This window comes from Oryza glaberrima, chromosome 4 (assembly GCF_000147395.1).
Source record: "Oryza glaberrima chromosome 4, OglaRS2, whole genome shotgun sequence".
Taxonomy (NCBI): Eukaryota; Viridiplantae; Streptophyta; class Magnoliopsida; order Poales; family Poaceae; genus Oryza; species Oryza glaberrima.
The window spans coordinates 5758239-5780161 of record NC_068329.1 but is presented as its reverse complement, the minus strand read 5'-3'; the positions used below and the strand labels follow the sequence as shown (position 1 = coordinate 5780161).

At 45.4% G+C, this 21923-nt stretch overlaps 3 protein-coding genes, 1 long non-coding RNA gene and 1 pseudogene across 4 annotated transcripts; 3 read left to right on the top strand and 2 right to left on the bottom strand.

Annotated features, from left to right (window-relative positions):
- Positions 1-1749: 1749 nt before the first annotated feature.
- On the top strand, positions 1750-3949 carry LOC127769923 (F-box/FBD/LRR-repeat protein At1g13570-like). Its single transcript, XM_052295584.1, has 4 exons — positions 1750-2848; positions 2961-3104; positions 3237-3364; positions 3396-3949. Exons 1-4 carry the CDS (start codon positions 1829-1831, stop codon positions 3643-3645), a joined length of 1542 nt encoding a protein of 513 aa, XP_052151544.1. The 5' UTR covers positions 1750-1828; the 3' UTR covers positions 3646-3949.
- A 2024-nt stretch (positions 3950-5973) lies between these two features.
- On the top strand, positions 5974-8446 carry LOC127769728 (F-box/LRR-repeat protein At3g26922-like). Its single transcript, XM_052295351.1, has 3 exons — positions 5974-7119; positions 7226-7369; positions 7465-8446. Exons 1-3 carry the CDS (start codon positions 6082-6084, stop codon positions 7837-7839), a joined length of 1557 nt encoding a protein of 518 aa, XP_052151311.1. The 5' UTR covers positions 5974-6081; the 3' UTR covers positions 7840-8446.
- A 4694-nt stretch (positions 8447-13140) lies between these two features.
- Positions 13141-13727, bottom strand: LOC127771610 (uncharacterized). Its single transcript, XR_008017180.1, has 2 exons — positions 13649-13727; positions 13141-13557 (listed from the first exon to the last, which is right to left on the bottom strand). It is a non-coding gene; the product is annotated as an uncharacterized LOC127771610 (long non-coding RNA).
- A 1624-nt stretch (positions 13728-15351) lies between these two features.
- LOC127771971 (F-box/LRR-repeat protein 13-like) lies at positions 15352-17853 on the top strand (annotated as a pseudogene).
- Positions 17854-18053: 200 nt separating this feature from the next.
- Positions 18054-19440, bottom strand: LOC127771972 (senescence-specific cysteine protease SAG39-like). The gene is made up of 2 exons (XM_052297933.1): positions 18905-19440; positions 18054-18817 (listed from the first exon to the last, which is right to left on the bottom strand). The coding sequence occupies exons 1-2, from the start codon at positions 19353-19355 to the stop codon at positions 18219-18221; spliced, it is 1050 nt and encodes a 349-aa protein (XP_052153893.1). The 5' UTR covers positions 19356-19440; the 3' UTR covers positions 18054-18218.
- Between the last annotated feature and the right edge of the window lie 2483 nt (positions 19441-21923).

The following is a 21923-nucleotide window of genomic DNA, read 5'->3' as shown; positions in this document are numbered from 1 at the left end:
AGATATGTAATTATAATTTTTTTTGTTGAGTTATTTTACCCGACAAAGTAATTTAAGCCAGGGCAACACTACAATTTATTTATAGAGACATCGACAATTTTCTATGAACTTTATATGCCCTCTTTATTTTAGAGTAAATTCTTAAAACTCACCCGATCCCATTTATACCCCTGAAATTTGCCCAATTCATTCTATACCTTTGAAATTTTAACTTGATCTTTTCCATGCCCCTGTCGTTACATTTTCCTTCATTTCACTGTTACAATTGGTTGAAAATGTCTTTTATGCCCTTGATGATTTAGGTTTGAATATAAACTTGAAAAACGATTGAAAATTTTGTTTGAGTTCACAGTATGTGTATTTTATGAAACTAATGAGAATAAATAATTAGTGCAAAAAATTTTGACATAAATTTTGAAAATAAAAAAATGTAATAAATTAAAATTATTGTTTGAAATTTTAATAGGACAATGAACTTTTTTTTATCAAGAGCATTCATAAAAAAATATCATGAGCATTAGTAGTCCTATCTTTATATGATTGCTCCTAATTTTTTATGAATTTTTAAAAACAAAATAAATACATATTTTTAGTTAATTATCCATTTTTCATAAATAATGTATCGGACAGCAAACTCGTAACAAACTTTTACATTTTCAATAATATAATTCATAAATTTCTATATTCATTCAAAGGATAAAATGGTCATTTTTATAGAATTTAGATGGTCAACTCACGGTCAACTGACGGGAGGGGTGTGGAAGGGATCAAAATCAAATTTTGAAAGTATATAAGGAAGTAAGCAAAATTCGGGGGCATATAAATGATTAGCTAAAATTTTAGAGGTATACAAAGGATTTTCTCTTTATTTTACTGGCTATGACACCGGTGATAAGAAAGATTAGACCCCCGTGACATTAATTGTTAATTGTCGTGTTAAAACCCAATTGACAACTAGGAACAATGCTAGCGGTAACAAATAGAAAATTAGCTAGCACTTATGATTATACATCAGCCAAATATGCATATTCATTTGAATCTTTCAAATTTGAGATCATGCATAAGCCTAGTGGCCCACAACTTCTCAAATTCCCTAGCAAAATAATTTCTATAGAAAAGTTGCTTTTAAAAAATCATATTAATCTATTTTTAAGGTTTTAAGCTAATACTTAATTAATCATGTGCTAATCTTCGCTCCATTTTACGTGTTGGGAGGGAAGGGTTAGCTACGTTCAAACAAACTATGTTTGTATCAGGGTTCACCTCTTCGATTTAATATCGGATTCCGAACCCGACCATATGACTTTTCTTTGCCAAAATTTGATTAATTTCATTTGACTTTTGCCATTTCAAATTTGAATTCTCGAAAACTATCCGAAATTTCACTCTAATCTACTTTCGTCCCACATCGAAACATCGAAATAGTGTGGTTTTCCATTGGTTTTGGTTGATAAATAGACCTGGTTAGTGTTGACCCTGATTATTATTTATGCTAGCTTCACCCCTGATTTAAGCATGATTTATATCTTATACGTTTACATAAAATTTTTAAATAAGCTAAATGGTTAAATATGTGTTCAAAAGTTAACGACATTACTAGTACTGTATTATATTTACGACTGAGAGTGTACTAGCGAAAGTGCCGGTAAAATGTTTGAAAGTTCCATGTTTTGCAATTTTGCAAAGGCGTAAAGCTCCCCTGATCATGAGGCGACCGGACACCAATCCAGATATCAGCTCCACTACCAGACAAAACACATCACCCAAAACCCCAAATCCCCACAGCCCAAACTCTTCCCTTCCGGCGTCGGCTCGGCGGGCGGCGGCCATGGACACCCGGGTGCTACCCATCCCCATGGACGAGGCCACCATGCCCGAGTTCCGGAAGCGCGGCCAGGTCCCCGAGGACGTCGAGAGCTCCATCGGCACCGTCCTCTCCTACATCCACTTCGCCATCCCCGACGCACCGGTCTCCTCCCACGCCCGCCTCTCCGCGCTCCCGCCCGACGACGACGACGACGACGGCGTCGACCGCCTCAGCCTCCTCCCCGACGCGCTCCTCCGCCGGATCGTCTCCCGCCTCCCCGTCAAGGACGCCGCGCGCACCGCCGCGCTCTCCTCCCGCTGGCGCGACGCCTGGCGCTCCACCCCGCTCGTCCTAGTCGACGCCGATCTCCTCCCCGCCGGCGTGTCCGACGCCGACACCGACGCCGCGCGCGAGGAGGCCCGCGCCGTCACCTTCGCCGTGTCCCGCGTCATCGCCGCGCACCCCGGCCCGTTCCGCCGCCTCCACCTCACCTCCAGCTTCATGGACCAGTACCAGGGCCTGCTCGCGAGCTGGCTCCAGGTGCTCGCCGTCAAGGGCATCCAGGAGCTCATCCTCGTCAACCGCCCGTTCCCGGCCGACCTTACCCTCCCCGCCACCTTCTTCGGCATGGCCACCCTCACCCGCCTCTACCTCGGCCTCTGGAAGTTCCCCGACACGGCCGCGCTCCCGCGCGCCGCCTGCTTCCCCAACCTCTGCGACCTCGGCTTCTCCCTCATCGGCATCACCAACCACGACATGGACTTCATCCTCGCCAGGAGCCCCGTTCTGGAGACGCTCTGCCTCCAGGCCAACACGCTGCAGCGCGTCCGCGTCGCCAGCCGCAGCCTCCGGTGCCTGATGATGATGGGGTTTGACCAGGATGTCAACGTGGTCAACGCGCCCCGCCTCGAGCGCCTCATCATGCTCTACTCCTGTGGCTCCTCCATGCTGGTAAAGATTGGCCGCGCTCCCTCGCTGCGTGCAATTGGGTACCTTGATCTGGAAACCCATGTGCTGGAGATCGGCGACACTATTATCAAGGTATGACCGTTAATCTGTTCAGATGGACAAAATGTGTGGATTCCTGATTGATGCCAATGTATGAAGTTTCTTCTTTGATTTGTTACAACATTGCATATTGGCAAAATTGCAGGCTGGAACAAGGGCTAGTCCAAGCACCATGGTTCCAAGTGTGAAGATCCTTGGCATAATTGTGTGTTTCGGAGTCCGCAATGAAGCCAAGATGCTGCCCAGTTTCCTCAGATGCTTTCCTAATGTTGAGACTCTGCACATCGAAGTGAGACACAGCTTGCTTGATTTAGCGTTCATATACTACTTAGTTACGAGTATTATCTAAAAATGTTCTACTTGGTTGGCTGAATTATCCATCTCTAACTTTCAAGTGTGCGATTGTTTGACTCATTTGTAGTCCCGGAAAACTGATGAGCTCACTGGCAAGCTGAACCTCAAGTTCTGGCAGGATGCAGGCGCCATCGAATGCATCCAGTCTCACATTACCCTGATTAACTTCCTCAAATTTTTCCTTGAGAGTGCGCGGATGATGAAGAAGCTGATAATTGTGTCTCCCAATGCTGAAGAAGCTGATAATTGTATCTCCCAAAGGAACATTTGCATCGACAGATGAGGCAAATTTCAGACTGAAGCCTCTGTTCGCCACAAAATGGGCTAGTAAATGTTGTTCACTAGTGGTCCTTGAGAGTGATGTTAGTGCAGGAGAAAACAATTGGAACTTTGAGAGAGGATGTGATTTTTCACTTATGGACCCTTTTGCGATCATCATCCGATCTTCTCGGCTTGACATCTCTGGAAGTTCTTAGTGTTCTGTGGCAGTTTCTAAATGAGAGGGCTTGTTTTGCTTCCTTGTCTTCTGCTGTTTTTTGTTCCAGTTTTGAGATTTGTCAGTGCTCTCAGTCCCTGTAGCAACTCCAACAGTATTGTCTTTCCAGCAGAAGACAAATGTTAACTCAGATGAATGCTGTATTGACCTGGCATTGATCATGTGAGATCACACAGTTCTATCTAATTAGATTTGTGCATTCCTGCTGTCGTGCTGGTAATAATTAGAGATATCAAAATTACTTCATGTTTGTATGCTGGCTTGCCAATTTCCTTTACCACATTTCATGAAGTTTTTGTTGCATCTGGTAGCACATTTTACTGCTTGCAGAGTTGCAGTCCTGATTGGTACGGATTTCCGTAAGGTCAATTTTATCAGAGATTTGTGGACCCTTTGACGATCATCATCCGATCTTCGAAGTTTGACATCTCTGGTAGTTGTTAGGCTGTGTTTATTTCCTGAAAAAAGTTGGAAGTTTGGGGAAAGTTGGAAGTTTGGAAAAAAAAGTTAAAAGTTTATGTGTGTAGGAAAGTTTTGGCTGTGATGTGATGTGATGGAAAGTTGGAAGTTTGTGGTAGTTGGGGGTGAATTAAACACGGCATAAGCCGGCTTTTATTTGTTTTGATTTGTTCTGTTGCAGTTTCTGCATGAGAGGGATTATTTTTCTTCCATGACTTCTGCTTTCCTTTTTTTCTGGTTGCGTTTTGAGGTTTGGTAGAGTTCTTCAGTCGAGTAGTTAAACAGTTTTAAACACTCGGGTGGACGTCCACCCGTTTCTTGCATGACATCTAAATGATTATCAAAAATTTTCAAAAAAATTGACATGATAGGCTAATATGTAATATAACACTTGACAAACATGCAAGTTCAAATTCGACTTCTACAAGTTATGACAAAAATAACAAATTTGACTGTGAATATACATATACTAGTTAGAGTTTGATTTGTTATTTTTGCTACAACTTGTAGAAGTCGAATTTGAACTTGTGTTTGTGAAGTGATATATTACATATTAACCTATCTTATGAATTTTTTTGGAATTTTTTCATAATCATTTAGGTGGTATGCAAGAAACGGGTGGATGTCCACCCGAGAGATTAGAATTCATCCTCGTATCTCTAACAGTACTTTGACTAAAATGAATGCTGCATTGACCTGTGAGCATGTGACGTCACACAGTTTCTGCTAATTAAAATTGTGCCTTCGTGTTAGTAAAAATCAGAGATATCAAAGCTAATTCATATTTATATGCTGCTTTACCGATTTCCTTTACCAAATTTTATGAAGTTTCCGTTCCATCGAGTAGCGCATTCTGTTGCTTGGACATGACACATCCAACCAAAACGAGACGACTGAGAGTTGCAGTTGCAGTTTCTGTTTCATTCTGTTTATACTACGGCCTGGTTTAGTTTCCAACTTTTTCTTTGAACTTGTAACTTTTTCATCACATCAAAATTTTCTACATACATAAACTTTCAACTTTTCCGTCATATCGTTTCAATTTCAATCAAACTTCCAATTTTGGCGTGAACTAAACACACCCGTAGGCTACATTGAACTCCCCAAAGTTTAGAATAGGCAAAATAGACATTTTTCCAAGGACTTCATTGGAACACATGAATATTATGGGAATGTTGCAAGAATTAGATCAATCTCAGTAATTCTGCAAAATCTATCCATCCCAAAAATCTAGCAAAATTCTGTAAATTCTAGCAAGAATTGTGAGTCGGGAAAAACAAAGCGACCGATTTACTCCTCCATCCCAAGTTTATTTTAGGGTAATTTTACCATCATTAAGAAAGTACTAGGAGGTATCACAGTATAAAATTTGATACCCCCAGACAATAAGTACCTCAAGGTTAAAAAAATAGTTTTTAATATAGGATGAGATATTTCTTACTACATTCGTCCCATAGGAAGCTCATTTTTCAGTTTTTAGATACAACGTTTGACTCATCATCTTTAAAAGAAATTATGATTAATATAGTTGTTGTTATTAGATGATAAAACATGAATAATATTTTATGTGTGACTTTTTCTAATATTTTCATAAACTTTTTAAATAAGACGAACGGTTAAACGTTTGACACATAAATCTAAAAATAAACTTATTATGATACGAATGTAGTAGCATATCCTATTATTGATTTAGTTTGTAACAGAGAGAGTTTGGGCCACGAGCAATCTGCGTCCGACATTTGGCCCAACCAAACCACCGAAACCCTAGTTTCCTCGCATCCCGACCAAACTACACCACTACAAGACAAACCAGCACCTCCCACTCCGCCTACACACACCAGAGCTCGCCTCCACTCCACTCCACAGTCCACACCACACGTCGCCCCAAACCCTCGTCGGCTCGTCCCCTTCCCTAGTTCCCTTCCGGCCCCGGCGGCGGCGGCGGCGAGCGGCGACCATGGACACCCGCGTGCCGCCCGTCCCCATGGGCCGCGCGATGGCGGCCGAGTTCCGGCGGCACGGGGACGACCCGGACGACGTGCAGGGGACGGTGGCGCGCGTGCTCTCCTACATCCACTACGCCCTCCCCGACCCGCCCGTCTCCGCCGCCGCGCGCCTCTACGCGCTCGCCCCTCACGACGCCGTCGACCGCATCAGCGCCCTCCCCGACGCGCTCCTCCGCAGGGTCGTCGCCTGCCTCCCCGTCAAGGACGCCGCGCGCACCGCCGCGCTCTCCCGCCGCTGGCGCCCGCTCTGGCGCTCCACGCCGCTCGTCCTCGTCGACGCTGACCTCGTCTCCTTCTCCGCCGCCGCCGGCGCTCCCGACGACTCCTCCAAGAAGGCGCGGGAGGCGGCGCGCGGCGTCACCCACGCCGTGTCCCGCGTCATCGGCGCGCACCCGGGCCCGTTCCGGTGCATCCACCTCACGTCCAGCTGCATGGAGGACTTCCAGGGCATGCTCGCGAACTGGCTCCAGGTGCTCGCCATGAAGGGCATCCAGGAGCTCGTCCTCGTGAACCGCCCGTGGCCGCTCGACCTGGGCCTCCCCGCCACCTTCTTCGGCATGGCCACGCTCACCCGCCTCTACCTCGGCCTCTGGAAGTTCCCCGCCACGGCTGACCTCCCGCGCGGCGTCTCGTTCCCCAACCTCCGCGAGCTCGGCCTCTGCAGCGTCGTCATGGACACGCAGGACATGGATTTCGTCCTCGCCAGGAGCCCCGTCCTGGAGACGCTCTGCATCAAGGGGAACCTGTTCAGGATGCGCATCCGCCTCGCCAGCCGCAGCCTCCGGTGCGCGCAGATCATCGGCTCCTCCTATGAGGAGATCGCCGTGGTGGACACGCCGTGCCTCGAGCGCCTCATCGTCTCCGGTACATGGAGGCGTGACGGCGCCTCGTCGGGCAGCGTCAAGATTGGCAATGCGCCGGCGCTGCGCGTGTTTGGGTACTTGGACCCTGCAGCAAACGTTCTTGTGGTTGGCAAAACCGCCATCAAGGTGCATTGCTCGTTTCAATTCGACAACTTCTCAAATATAACGATGCTAATTTGCGATTTTTCAGCCTTAATTGGGTGCATTTTGTTCTGTGATTGGCTGATTGCAGTCCGCGACAAAGGTGAGCCCAAGCAATATGGTACCAAACGTCAAGATCCTTGCTTTGGAGGTGCGTTTCGGTGTCCGCAACGATGCCAAGATGATCCCCAATGTCCTCAGATGCTTTCCCAACATTGAGAGGCTCCACATCAAGGTGAAATTACACCTCCATCCACATTCATTTGCATCTTAATCTGTCATCACTAGCTGATGAACAAATCTCTGGTGACTGATCTAACCAATTTGCAGTCTGGAAAAACTGATGAAACCACTGGCAAGCTCAACTTCAAGTTCTGGCAGGAGTCTGGTCCCATCAAGTGCATTCGGTCAAGCATCCAGATGATTGTTTTCCATGATTTTCATGGCGCTCGGAGTGAGGTTAACTTTCTCAAGTTTTTCTTCGAGACTACGCGGGTGCTGAAGATAGTGGTCATTTTGTTTGACACTGGAAGTTTTTCTTCGATGGATGAGGTGCGTTCCAAGGTGGAGGTTCTGAGGGCTGCAAAACGGCCGACTGGTTGTTCAGTCCTGGTCACCCCAAGTACAGAACCTGAAGAGTGTAACATTTGGAGCTTCAAGAGAGGATCTGATTTTTCTCGTTTTGACCCTTTCACGGACTACTGAAAGAAAAAGATGCATTTCCATGTCATTTTGTGATCCAAGACAAATATCTTTGGAAGTGGTTAGTGCTCTGTTTGCAGCTTCATGGTATTCATGTTAGAGTTTCGGCTTCCCTTTTATTGAAGATTGGACAGCGGACTTGATTATACTGTCTTGAGAAGTGTTGAAATTAGTGCTTGAATAGTGTTATCTATCATGCAAATGTCAAATTATGTTTTCTGGATGACAACTAAGAACTACTGTGTCTGCTATGCGTTTCATTTGTTGTTGGACGATGATGATGTTATGTTGCACTGTACTGCTAAACTTTTGGTTGATGCATGTCAGAATCAGTGATATGTGAGGAAGTTCATGCAATTGTTTGCAATCATACCAATGTGATTTATATGTTAACTGAACGCTTTGATCTATCTGGTAGTATGGTATCGTACTTTACCTTCACAGTTTTACATGTTTATGTTACAGTGCACTACTCTGCTCAATAATTCCTTTGATGCTAGTTAGAATCACTAATATCTGAGCAAGTTCATGCTTTGTTTGGAATCTTATACATGTCTTTTGGATGTTAAACGAAGTGTTTTGTTCTGTCTGGTACCACAGTTTAGTACTTCCAATTTCATAGAGTTAATTATTAGCTTTGTAAAGTCAATTATCATCAGATTATGTATAATAATTTGGATTCTTCTACTTTGAGGTTCATCTGTAGTGGTTATGCCTTATGATGATACCATCAACTGGATTGCGATTTACGAGGCATCTTTCACAAATGTGGCTTAATTAAGGACTTAAACCCCAATTTTTTGTTCTGCTGTTAACTCATCTTCCATAGATTACCGGTGGAGAATTATCTATCTTGTCCATCTGGTAATTCTTTTGCATTTGAGGAGAAGATTTTAACCTTACCCTGTCTTATGTCTCTTTCTGCTGCAATATTGTTCCTCTTGTTCATACTTTGTGCTAGTTAGGAGTAGTTACTTTCAAAAGAGAAAAGAGAGTTGCAAATATTCAAGTTGCATGCTCAGCTGATGCTGACATGCTGTGAGGTACGAAGTACCTGTTGTTTATGACATAATTTAACACTGTCAGTAATTTGGGCGCCAGATTATTTAGAATAGCTGGTGTGTTTTTGAGTGATTTGCTTGAAAGGTGGATTGAAATTATGTGTACAGAAATTTGTGGTGCATTGGGAAATCGTGTGTGCAAAATGCTGGGTGGCTGCCGCATTTCACCCGGTTTGAGGATGGTGAGTCGCACTCTTCTTATGAAGAGTATTGATCACAAAAACAAAATGTAGATGGAGTGCATTCAGCGATGGAATTTTGAAAATCATGGAAATCAAAGCCTTGTCTTGAATTCTTGATAGATGACCTGAGCTGCTATTGCTGCTGGATAGATGATGCAAGGCCTTGTATGGAAGACAACGAGGACGGACAGTGAATTGGTTGAGATGGAGATATATATGTGTGTCGTTGCAGTAGAGCCCTGCCGGTGCTGAGCTGAAGAAGAAGCAGGAACCAGTTGCTGGTGGATTTCGCATTGCTAGGGCGCAGCCGTGCATGAGGATTTCGGGTTCTGGACTTCGTGTTGGCATGCGATGCGATGGTGGATTTCATGCTGTCGTCACTACTAACAAATTTTTTTTTTCAGGTGACCAAAACCTCAGCCTGCACCTAAAACCTATGAAAATCAACGATTTTTGCCGGTGGGCCTCTTGTCCGCCTACAAAAAATCATTTTCGCAGGCAGCTATGTTAAGCCGTCCACCAGCGAAAATGTGATATTTGCAGGCGGGTAGATAAAACTAACCGCCTATGTTAATAATTTTCAGCAAAAAAAGTAAAAGTACATTTGAAAATATCCCCATTCAGCTGCCATTTGCACAGATCAAGCATAAAACAAATCAAATCAAATGTCATGTGGACCCCCGTTTTTATAACAGGAATCAATCGTGTAAACAGTACCATTTCCCTGGATCAAGTAGTCTGGTACACACGAGTTCATAGCTGAAATACCAAATGCACATACACGAGAGTCTGGTGCGAATTATTACATCATAAACCCGTAGGCATAGTCTTAGATCATCAGACCGAGTGGTCCGGAATACATTCCGGAAGCAGAAGTAGATAAGGCAGCGGAGTTAAGACAGCGGCACGCCATTGCCACAGGCAACGACCATAACTAAGACCTACTGAATGCCGTCGTCTTCATCACCCTTCTGGTAGTACGCGTAGGGATCCTACGAAGCTTCATCTCCGGCCTCTGATTAAGTTTGTATATTGCAAGGGTGAGTACCAACCGTACTCAGCAAGCCATCACAGCAACAATGCACATGACAGGGGTATCCAAAGGATGGCTATGGTTCTTTGCGCAAAGTCAGTTTTGTAATTCTTTTTACAAGCCTAAGACCTAGCATAGACTGATCAAATTTTAGTACCAGTGTTCACATTTAAACAACGACGGTTCTGTCCACCATCCATTGTGATCCCAAGGATAGCTTCCCGCCATTGAGTCGTCATGGTTTTCTGAGGACGTCCACCTTCCTGCCTCTCAGGAAGTGGCTCCAACAGCATAAAAATCATCATGCAATAACCCATCCCACACAAGTTAAGAATTTAGAGTCTAGCCAAGTGTAATACACGTCCCGGTGCTCAATAACCGCGAGCACGGCTATTCGAATAGATTTGGTTTACTCACACTGCAGTGGATGTACACTTTACCCGCACTCCGCGACTGCCCAACACATGAGCCTCGTCTCAACACATGAGACGCGTCACGGCAAAGTTTTTCGATATCCTCGCATTGGCATTACCCGCTCCATGAACTTAAATCCTCATGCACTCTAGGCGTCCATGTTTCTAGCGGTGAGAGGAGTTTTGGCGCTCCCGGGAAAGAGAAGTCTCACACACATATTAAATTATGGTTCAAGTTAAGTTCTCTCTCTCACACACTCATGGCAATCCTACCAATGGCGACACCGATGTAGGGCACGCCTCTCGGCCCTACCTCAACGGCTGTCCCACCGTAGCGCACCTGCCTCACTCAGGGGTGAATCATCTATGCAGGGATACTGCCTCCGCTCGGCTATCTAATCCGCTAGGTCTATACCCATACGAGAAGTGCGGTTGTACGGTGGTCGTTTCATGCTTAACTTCATGGCTCGGTCCTTAATTGACCGGGGACGGTACTAGCCTTTCCTAGATACCACCCAAATCCTCCGTCCGCCCCAGTCTAAAACAAGTGTTTAATTTCATTCCTACTTTCACAAATCATGTCATCATTATCATGGCAATGTGGTGCTCATGTCTCCACATGCCGTATTTCAATTACCTTCCCAAAGGTAATTGCCCAAGCATATAGCATTTGATAAATATGAGCATGCATGAGTCTAGTGTAGCATTTCTAAGCATGTGTCATAGTTGACTAAGGACTCATACGTATTTATGGTTACAAGGATTTAAAGGTAAACTATAATCAAGGCGTGGCATAATCACAAGTAGGATGTTCATCATTGCATGCAATCTTATTTGTAAACAAAATAATTTCGCAATTGGGATCAACATGTTCAAAGAATAGTGATGACTTGCCTTGCTTGTAGTCCTGCAGGTCTTGACCCTCGCTCGGATCCGCAACTCCCTCGGGCTCTAAAATTACGTGCGAAGAACGATTTGAATTCAATTAGAACTCAAATAAAATCCCAATAAACTTCAATTAATAGTCGAACGCGAATCGATCTTCCTATATTAACTACAAAGTTGCAAAATCACGCTATTCCAATTTTAAGGTCATTTAATCCTAAGTCATTTTGTGATTTAGAAGTATCTCCATTAAAAATTCTTAGTAATTAAATCCGATTATCTACCGCGAATGAGTTACTCATAGAGATTACCAAATAATCTATAATTATATTAAATCTTGCAATTCTACGACTATGATTAATCTATAATTAAATTCTAATTATTTTCAATTTTCTAAACCTCCTCAAGTTCTCTCAAATTTTCTATTCATTTTCCCTTCCCTTTTTCTCTATTCTTTCTTTCTTTTTCTTTATTTTCTTTCTTTCTTTTTCTTTTTCTTTCCCTCTTTCTTTCTTGTCCTCTTCCTCTTCTTTCTCTCTCTCTCGGCTTCTCCCTACCTCTCTCTTTCTCTCGGTTCACGGCCTACCCCGGGGCGGCGACGGTGACCGGGGGGGGGGGGGGGGGGGGGGGGGGGCTTACCGGCGGCGGCGACGCACGGCGCGGCACTCGGCGCGGCGTGGCAGCTTCGAGGCGACGGCGCGGCGGCACGAAGGCGGCAGCGCGTGGAGAAGGAGGGGGAAATGGAGGGGGATGGGTGTGGGGTGGAGAAGGGGGGCGGGGGTTCGAGGCGGCGACGGCGACAGACGAGCGTCGCGCGGCGCGGCAGACGGCAGCGGCGACGCGTCGGGCGGGCGGCACGGCGCGGGGCGCGAGGCGCGGCAGGCGGCAGCGGCGACGCGACGGGCGGGCGGCGCGGCGCGGCGCGCGAGGCGCGGCAGGCGGCAGCGGCGACGCGACGGGCGAGCGGCGCGGCGCGGCGCGCGAGGCGCGGCAGGCGGCAGGGGCGACGCGACGGGCGGGCGGCGCGGCGCGGGGCACGAGGCGGCGAGCGCGCGGCGCGAGGCGACGGGACGGTGGCGCGGCAACACGACGGCGCGATGGGACGGCGGCGCGACGAGACGGTGCGCGGTGCGGCAGCGGCGATGGCGACAGCGCGCGGCGACGGCGGCGCGAGGCTCGGGGCCGGCTAGGCTAGGACCACATCAAGCACCTTGTGGGCAATGAATAATGCTAGATCCTTATTAACCCTAATTTAATCCATTTTCTATTTAAATTTTGCCCTATAAATTCTAATTTTTGCACAAATCAAGTTTACTCAATATTTGTGTTGCTCTAACCAAAAGATTCACCCTAGATTAACATTACCCATATTTTATTTTTATATATAATTTTCTTGAATTTAATTAGAATTAATTCTTATTCCATCGCACTAAAATTTAATTGTTACTAATATGGTCGCGATAATATTTTATTTGTTTCCAACCTCACCTAATCTTTATTTTAAATTATATTTCAATTATTTATTTTACCCACTTAATTTTAGGTTTTATTCCTAATTAATTATTCTCTATTTGCGATCTATGAACTCCGAAACCAAATTCCAATGAAATAGGCAAATAAAATCGGCATGATGCAATTTATTTAAAAAGTTTTTGAAGGCCCATATTTTTAGAGTTTTGATTTTCATTGGTCGAATTTTCAAGGTGTTACATGTCACCACACAAATAAGATGAACAAAATTCACATATTTCACATATAAAATGTCACAACTCAAATGAGAAGACCAAGATACCCATATTCCACATAAACAGACAAAAAAAGAGAGAATTTTTAGATCTGGATTTAGATGAACAAAAACAACGAAGGAGCTCTAGAGACTGCCGTTGGTCGATACGGTTAGCTCAGTGCGAAAGTAGGTCGTCGTCGCCCTTGTGCAGAGCCACTACCACTGGCGGGAGTGGAGGGGAGGGGAGGAGTCAATCTGCCGCCAGCCCTCCTTCTCCTTGCCAAGCCGCTGCCATCGTGGGTGTTCTTCCTCATCGCCGCTCCTCGTCAAGCGGCTGCCGCCACCTGCCATCCTTTTCGTCGCCGCCTTCGGCCCTCCTCCTTGCCGAACTACCGCTGCTCCTTGTAGCTGGGCTTGCACGCTGTAAGGAGAGGGAGAGGGAGAGGATAAGGATAGACAGGGAGTGGTTGTGGTAGACTTAGATTTTTGGAGACGTGGGGATAAGGACATACCTGAGGATTTGTTTTTTTAGTGGGTTGTCCGGCAATCAATTTTTGCAGGCCAGGGTCTTAGTGGTTCACCTGCAAAAATTAAGAATATTATTGCAGGCAATCCCTTTAAACCATCCATCTCGGAGTGGGGGAAAATTGAATCCCTCTCTACGTAACTGCGCAGGTGGATAATCGCAGCTAAAAATATGGTCCACCTATAAAATTGGTAAAATCTAATTCGCGCGCGCTCTCTATTTTGCTTTATCACGCGACACGCTCATCAGCCGTCTGATCCCACAAGCACTGGTGCGTCCGTACATGGCCTGGTGATTCACGGACGTGGCATCATTCCAGAGGAGTCCAAATTGGAAGCCATGCGATGCTCTACGCTACATCGGCTTCAAAAATAATTTTCTCTTAAACTAAACATCCGATCTACGATCCGATTATACCGTTGTGTTTGTAAGAATTGAATCTTTATAACAAGATCTCACATGATTATATTTTGATGAAAAATTAGAAATTACTTTTATAATATATCTAAATTACTTTTAGATTTCACTAAATTACTTCTTAGACCCATGGAACCATGCCATTATAATTTTGCAAAGTTTGAGATATAACATCGGTATCTCAATGACATGTAGGACCCACATGAGTCAATGACATGTGGGTTGGGATGGCATATCTCAAATTTTGCAAAATTATAATGGCATGGTTCCAATTTTCCCTAAAAGTAAATTCAATAAAGCCTAAAAGTAATTTACATATATTATAGGAATAACTTAGAAAAAAAGAAAGTAATTTTATCACGACATTAAAAGTAAATCTGTTATGGAGGTAAAAACATGGGTCCATATAGAAATTAAATTTAATCAGCATAAATTACATCATTGACTAAAAATGATTATAAAATAAACAACTCACAACATGAATGTATAGATTTCTTTTAATGCCGTAACAAGTTACTTCACTTTTGTTTTAAGTTACTTCTATAATATAGGTAAATTACTTTTAGGCCATATTAAATTACTTTTATGACTAAGAAGTAATTTAATGAAATCTAAAAGTAATTTAGATATATTATAAAAGTAATTTCTATTTTTTATAAAAATATAGTCATGTGAGATCTTGTTATAAAGATTTAATTGTTATGAACACAATGGTGTAATCGGATTATAAATCGGATGGTTAATCTAATAGAAAATGCTATAAGAAGAAAAAAAATACCTGTACTTTTGAGTATACTAGTAGCAACTAGATATGAGATTGAGGTAGCTGATTATGACCATACAAAGAAAGGTCTCGTTGTAGACACGTCCTACAAAATTTATAGGCCTCGTTGTGAAAAATCATTTTTCTAGTAGTCCGTTTAGCCACATGTGGGGGGTGACCGAGATGGATATCAATGCAACCGATATGCTGGTTTGTTCTGTCTAACAAAAGCTAAACGGACTTTAATTTCAAACAAATCCTTACTGATAGTCTGAAACTAATTCTGGTATAAATGTTTCCCTTTTTTTTTTCTTATATATTTCGTCAAGTTAAATTTGAGTGAGAACAAAATCCAAAGTAACGCCTAAATAACTGGAAAATGGGAACATAGAAACGTGGAGTTACTGATTCATGGGCCCAGGTGCAACTCGTTCCCGACATTTGGCCCAACCAGGACGCGAAACCCACGGACCCGAAACCACCACTCACACGACGACACGTCCCCTCCAAACTCGGGACACTCGCTCCCTCACACAACAGTGACTCGTCGCTCCCTCAAACCAAACCCTAGCCAGCGGCGTCGTCGGAATCCATGGCGGAAGGTGCGCCGATCATCTACCTTGACCCCGCCACGGTGGCGGAAGCGCGCCGCCGCGGCGACGACCCGCGCAAGCTGGAGGAGTGCACCAAGTACTTGATGACGCACATCTAAGGGTTGCTCCCTGGCCCACCCGTACCCATCGCCGCCGCCCGCACCCGCGCCGCCTGCGCCGCCGCAGCCTCCGACGGCGTCGACCGCATCAGCGCCCTCCCCGACGCGATCCTCCGCAACATCGTCTCCCGCCTCCCCGTCAAGGACGCGGCGCGCACCGCCGCGCTCTCCCGCCGCTGGCGCCCGGTCTGGCGATCCACGCCGCTCGTCCTCTTCGACGCCCACCTCCTCCCGCGAGGTCGAAGCTTCGGTGTCTCCGCCTCTGCCCCGACGCGCACCGACACGCCGGGCATCGTCGCCGCCGTGTCCCGCATCCTCGCCTCGCACCCGGGGCCATTCCGCTCCGTCCACCTCCTCTGCGGCTTCATGGGATCGTACCAGGCCCAGCTCGAGCACTGGCTCCGGTTCCTCGCCGCCAAGGGCGTCGACGACCTCATCCTCGTCAACCGCCCATGGCCGCTCGAGGCGCCTCTCCCTGCCGCCATCCTCCGCATCTCCACCCTCACCCGCCTCTACATCGGCATGTGGAAGTTCCCCGACATTGCCGGCCTCCCCGCCAACACCGCCTTCCCCAACCTCCGCGAGCTCGGTATCTACGCCGTCGCCATGGAGAAGGAGGGCCGCGAGGTCGAGTTCATCGTGGCGAGATCCCCCGTGCTGGAGACCCTCAACATCCAAGGAGGCAACACGCAGGTGTTGCGCCTCCGCCTGGAGCACCGGAGCCTTCGTTGCGTGCAGATCTGCTCGTGTTGCGTGGAGAATCTCGCCGTGGTGGACGCGCCATGCCTCGAGCGGCTCGTGCTCTATGATTCTTTGAGCAAGGATGACTCCTGCATCAGGGTCAAGATCGTCCATGCCCCCAGGCTGCGCTTGTTGGGAAACTTGGAGACAGGATTTCACATGCTGGAGATCCATGACACCTTTGTCGGTGTGCGTATGCCATTGCCATCATCTCTAACCTCTTACTGTTCAGTTTGTTCATTCTGATTCTGATGTCCAAAATTCTGATATTTCAATATCTGAACAATCCATGTCCATCTCAATGGATTTCAGGCTGGGATCAGGTCGAGCCCAAGCGCATTGTTCACGAGCGTCAAGATCCTGGGGTTGAATGTGAATTTTGGAGTCAGGCATGATGCCCAGATGCTGCCCAACTTCCTCAAATGCTTTCCCAATGCTGAGTCCCTGCATGTTGTGGTATGAATTGAACCTGCCTCATTGCCTTCTTGTGCTACTGCATGATCAATTAGTTGCTAGCTGAACTCTGAAACATTTACTGATTTAACCATTTCTGCAGTGTGCAAAATGTTCTGAAGCCACCAGCTTGGTAAGCCCCAATTTCTGGGATGATGCTGGCCCAATCGAAAGCATCGTGTCCCATGTCAATGTGCTTACATTCCGTGAATTCAAAGGGGAGGCCAACGCGATATCCTTCCTGAAGTACTTCGTCCAGAACGCGCAGATGGTGAAGAATGTGTCTGTGGTGTTGGCCAATCCACAGTTCACTTCATACTCCATTGATACGCTCTGGACAGCGAAGATCCTCAAATCTGTGAGATGGGCCAGTAAGATCTCTTCAATGCAGGTCTATAGGAGCGATGACCCAGAAGGTGTTCTGATTTGGAGCTTTCAGAGAGGATCAGATTATTCTATCCGTGACCCTTTTGTGTACTAGGAACCAGAGGTGCCTATATATGTGATCCATCCAAGCTCAGTTTATCTGGAAGTGGTTAGTGTTATGTTTGCAGGATAGGTGTATCTACATCTCCACATGCAAGGCATTGTTTTTTGTTGTTGGCATGTGTTCAAGACTGGGCAGGGCTTTTGGTCTCACTAGTAGTGTAGTACGATTAGCTTTAATTTAGTGATAAGATTATTCTAGTCAATGACAGTCATTTCAGAGTAAAAAGTAAGAACTACTCTATCTGGAATTCTGGATTCATGCCTCTTCTTTGGCTAGCTAAGGCTTGATACTGATGTTACATAAGTACGTGGCTTAATGCTGATGTGAAGGTGTGATCTCATTTCTGAGAGATAACCTTCTCATATTCCATTTGTATCTACAAGTTATATTTTCAGGTTCTGCATCACTGTTTCTCTACTGATCATGCACAGAGATGCGTGTCAATTGTCAATAGACGTAAAGTGAATTTTCCGATTTGTTCTTCTACGAAATGTGAATCCTGTCATTTGGTTAATTCAGCATGCCAGATTGATTTGGTCCTCTATCATGTGGTGATGCAGCTTGTACTGCATGAAGAGGCATCCTTGACCAGTTGTAACTACAAATCTGAACGAGCTTTGTTTATTTTGTTGCACAAGCTGTTATTGGCTTATTGCATTGCAATCTGAACAAGTATCAGAATGCAGAAATATTGCATCATGCCATCATCCATCAGGTTTTTTTTTTTTATAATGATAATCCATCAAGTGATGATGTAGCTTTGACTACGCGTTAATTGAAAGAGCGCGATTATTTATCTGCATAGATAATTCCAGTTGTTAAGACAAGAAAATTTGATCTTGCACAAGTTGTCATTACATTCCAGTTCTGTTTTGTAGTATCAGAATTCAGAAACAGAGCATTATCCATAATACCATACTGCTTATTTAAACCTGCTAGTTGCATGTCATTCACTCGTTCAGATTTCAGAGTGATGGTTGTCACGCCGTCGGGTAGGAGGCCATCATGGCGAGGCCACAGACGCCCTCCTTGTCGGCGACGCCCCTCTCCATCCTGACGTAGCCGTCCTCCCCCCACGACGTGCCCCACGAGTTCTTCATCAGCCAGTACTTGGTCCCGTCGCTCGCCACGCCGTACCCGACCGCCGTGATCGCGTGGTCCAGCTCGGTGGCGCAGCCGGTGGCGCCGGAGAGGACGCCGCCCTTGTAGAACTGGAAGTACCGGTCGCCGCCGTCGATGGCCACTGACACCGGCTGGTTCGCCACGGCCTTGAGCAGCGCCTCCTCGTCGTTTGCCGGCACGTCCTCGTACCCCTTGATGGTCGCGGCGGTGGCGCCGGCGCCGGCGGTGGCGCACTTGTCGTCGCTCGCCGTGTACGGGTAGTCGGACTCCGCGGCGAGGCCGCCGTTCTTGATGATGAAGTCGAACGCGTCGTCCATGAGCCCGCCCTCGCAGCCCTGGTCCTCGCCCTTGACGTCGCACGACACCAGCTGCTGCTCCGACAGCGACACCAGCTTCCCCGTGCTCAGCTTCACCGCGCCCTCCATGGCCGCCACCGCCGAGAACGCCCAGCAACACCCTGCACACGCACGCAGGAACGCTCTCAGCTCGCCATGGCGGCGAACGCCACCTCACGCAAAATGGGACGAACACCACGCACGCTTACCGCAATCGCCTTGGTCCTTGACGGGGTTGACGGCGCCCTTGCCGCGCCAGTCGACGCTCGCCGGGAGATCGCCGGCGCTGACGTTGGCGTACCGGAACGACGTCGGGGCGCGGTTGCCGCGCGACGACGACGGCCTGAGCCCCGTCCGCGTGGCCCTGAACTCGGCGTTGGTGAGGTCGGCGAACTGGTTCTCCTCCAGCCAGAACTTGTGCTGGCTCGCGGCGGCGTTCACCGACTCGATGAACGCCACGTTGTCCCTGAACACCTCCAGCCGCCGCGCCTTCTCGGCGTCGTCGGCGTAGGCGCGGCCGTGCTTTGCCATCCACCGCTCGTGCCGCTGCGCCATGGCGGCCGCGTCGACAAGATCGCGCGCCGCGAGTGCGTGGGCACAGGCGACGGCCAGTGTTACCATGGCTACGGCTAGTTTCTTGGAGAGATTAGTGTAAGCCATCCTATATATGCAATTAGATTAATTGCAAATAATTAAGTGTTGCTACCTTAACTAACTATAGAAGTGGGTGATTGTTTAGCTTTGTTTGTTTGCTGGATACTGCAAGTGTTGTGGGGTTTATATAGGCGTGGATTGCGGCTATACACTTCCAAAATGGCAATGCCATTGCCTAAAATGAAACAATTGATGTGACAACTTTGTCTTTGCATCGTGCGTTCGTGATGATATAAATTGAAGTTTGTACGACAAGTGCGCACTTGCTGTTTTTAGTACGTAGTAATATAGAGATCCTGTTAAGCAAGTTATAAAAAAGGACGTGATTACATAGAGACCGCACGCTATATTATTTTAACCAGAAACTCATCTTATACATGGTTGCCTACTACTAGTACACCAAATGATACATGTCTTTTTTTTTCTTCTTATGGATTTTTCTTTAAATTACCTATCCGATTTATAATCCGATTATACCATTGTATTCATTGTAATTAAATCTTTACAACAAGATCTTACATGACTATATTTTGATAAAAGAAATATCTTTGTTGTAAATTACTTTTATTATATATGTAAGTTACTTTTATCATATATATATAAATTACTTTTCGATTTTATTAAATTACTTCTTATATATTCATAATGTTGTGTGCTGTTTATTTTATTACTATTTTTAGCCAATTCCATAATTTGTGCTGATTAAATTTAATTTATAGATAGAGTCATGTTTTTACCTCCATAACGAATCTACTTTTAATGCCATAAAAAAAGTTACTTCATTTTTGTTTTAAGTTACTTCTTAAATTATTTTTAGACTTTATTAAATTTACTTTTATATGTATAACAGGTAATTTAGTGAAATCTAAAAATAGTTTAGATATAGGCCGTGTTTTGATTTAATTTTTTTTTCAAACTTCCAACTTTTCCATCACATCAAATATTTGTTGGACACATGCATGGAGTATTAAATGTGGACGAAAAAAAACTAATTGCACAGTTTGCATACAAATCGCGAGACGAATCTTTCGAGCCTAATTACGCCATGATTTGACAATGTGATGCTAAAGTAAACACTTACTAATGATGGATTAATTATGCTTAATAAATTCATCTCAAAGTTTACAGGCGGAATCTATTATTTATTTTGTTATTAATCTACGTTTAATACTTCAAATGTGTATCCGTATACTTAAGAAAAAATTGGCACACAAACTAAACACAGCCATATTATAAAAGTAATTTATAATTTTTCATCAAAATATAATCATGTGAGAACTTATTATAAAGATTTAATTCTTACGAACACAACCATGTAATCGGATCGTAGATCATATGAGTACTTTAAGAAAAAAAATTATTTGTAACATAAGTGATAGGAATATATTTTTTACTTGCTTGATGGACTAGAACTATATTTAACGTGTCTAGAGATGGTTTCTCGTTAGCACTAAAACGAGAGGCCTCTTGAGGCCTCTTGATTTAGATTTTGCTATTAAAAAAATGCTTTTACTTGATGAAATGACACGAATATTTGGTCATTCAATTTACATTGAGATTTGTGTCTCGACCTGTTGTCTTTGGTGTTTCTCATCCAACGATGTCTTCTACTAAATGTTTTTGTTCCACGAAGCTTAAAAACCAACATTATTTCTTCTCTCGCAAAAGCTCCTCTCGCTAACCAGCGGTCTGTTCAGTAGAAGAAAAACGGTTGCCATTTTATTATCTCTTTTTAATAAAGTGACACCTTATGTAAAAATGCAAGTTTTCCTGTTGCCGGCTACGTTATTTTGTTTGCAGTGTAATTTTTAATGTGATTGATGGTAAATAATTAAGATATGATTTTTACTCATTTTTTTTACATTATTGTAATTGATGGTAAATAATTAAGATATGATTTTACTTATTTTTTTACATTCTCTTTACGTTGAAGTTACATCCTATAATAGTGGTAGATGCACCAACGTTCATGAGTATATTCAAGTCAATTCCCAAGATATTTTCAAGGTTGTACAATGTAGTAGTTCATCAAGCTAGGTTTCTCTTGTTTGTTAAATGGTTAGTGCATGCATCACTCAACCCAGTGGTCCTGGGTTTGATCCCAGCCTTTACCACTGGCTGGTACAAAAATCGGGCTTGGTGCCAGTTGGGAAACCCTAATAGATGCCCGGTTTCCAACTTGGCACCAAGTAGGCGGCCCTAATAAGTGATGCCGGCACCAATGTCTCACATGAACAATAACACAAATCTCACATGAACAAGAACAACAATATCTCACATGAACAAGAAAGAGGGGTAGACAACCGCTAACGTTGTCCCCCCTACCGCCGCCGACGGATCCGCCGCGAGAACCCCCGCCGATGCTGGATCCACCATGGGAGACCCCATCGACGTTAGACCTGATGCGGGAACACCTGTTGATGCTAGATCAGCTGCGGAAGAGCCCGCCGAAGCCGGATCTGCCACGGGAACACCCGTCGACGCCGCCTGTTCGTCCCGACGCCCGATACATGCGGGAGACCCCGCCGATGACACCCTGCCCGCTGACGACGCCACCCCGCCCGTCGTCGACCC

Bases quoted from the DNA above. Each gene is read 5' to 3' on its own strand.
- LOC127769728 (XM_052295351.1), top strand. From the start codon at position 6,082: ATGGACACCCGCGTGCCGCCCGTCCCCATGGGCCGCGCGATGGCGGCC. The intron at 7,120-7,225 runs GTGCATTGCTCG...GGCTGATTGCAG, and splicing joins TTGGCAAAACCGCCATCAAG to TCCGCGACAAAGGTGAGCCC. The intron at 7,370-7,464 runs GTGAAATTACAC...ACCAATTTGCAG, and splicing joins TTGAGAGGCTCCACATCAAG to TCTGGAAAAACTGATGAAAC.
- LOC127771972 (XM_052297933.1), bottom strand. From the start codon at position 19,355: ATGGCTTACACTAATCTCTCCAAGAAACTAGCCGTAGCCATGGTAACA. The intron at 18,818-18,904 runs GTAAGCGTGCGT...GTGCGTGTGCAG, and splicing joins CAAGGACCAAGGCGATTGCG to GGTGTTGCTGGGCGTTCTCG.
- LOC127769923 (XM_052295584.1), top strand. From the start codon at position 1,829: ATGGACACCCGGGTGCTACCCATCCCCATGGACGAGGCCACCATGCCC. The intron at 2,849-2,960 runs GTATGACCGTTA...GCAAAATTGCAG, and splicing joins TCGGCGACACTATTATCAAG to GCTGGAACAAGGGCTAGTCC. The intron at 3,105-3,236 runs GTGAGACACAGC...ACTCATTTGTAG, and splicing joins TTGAGACTCTGCACATCGAA to TCCCGGAAAACTGATGAGCT.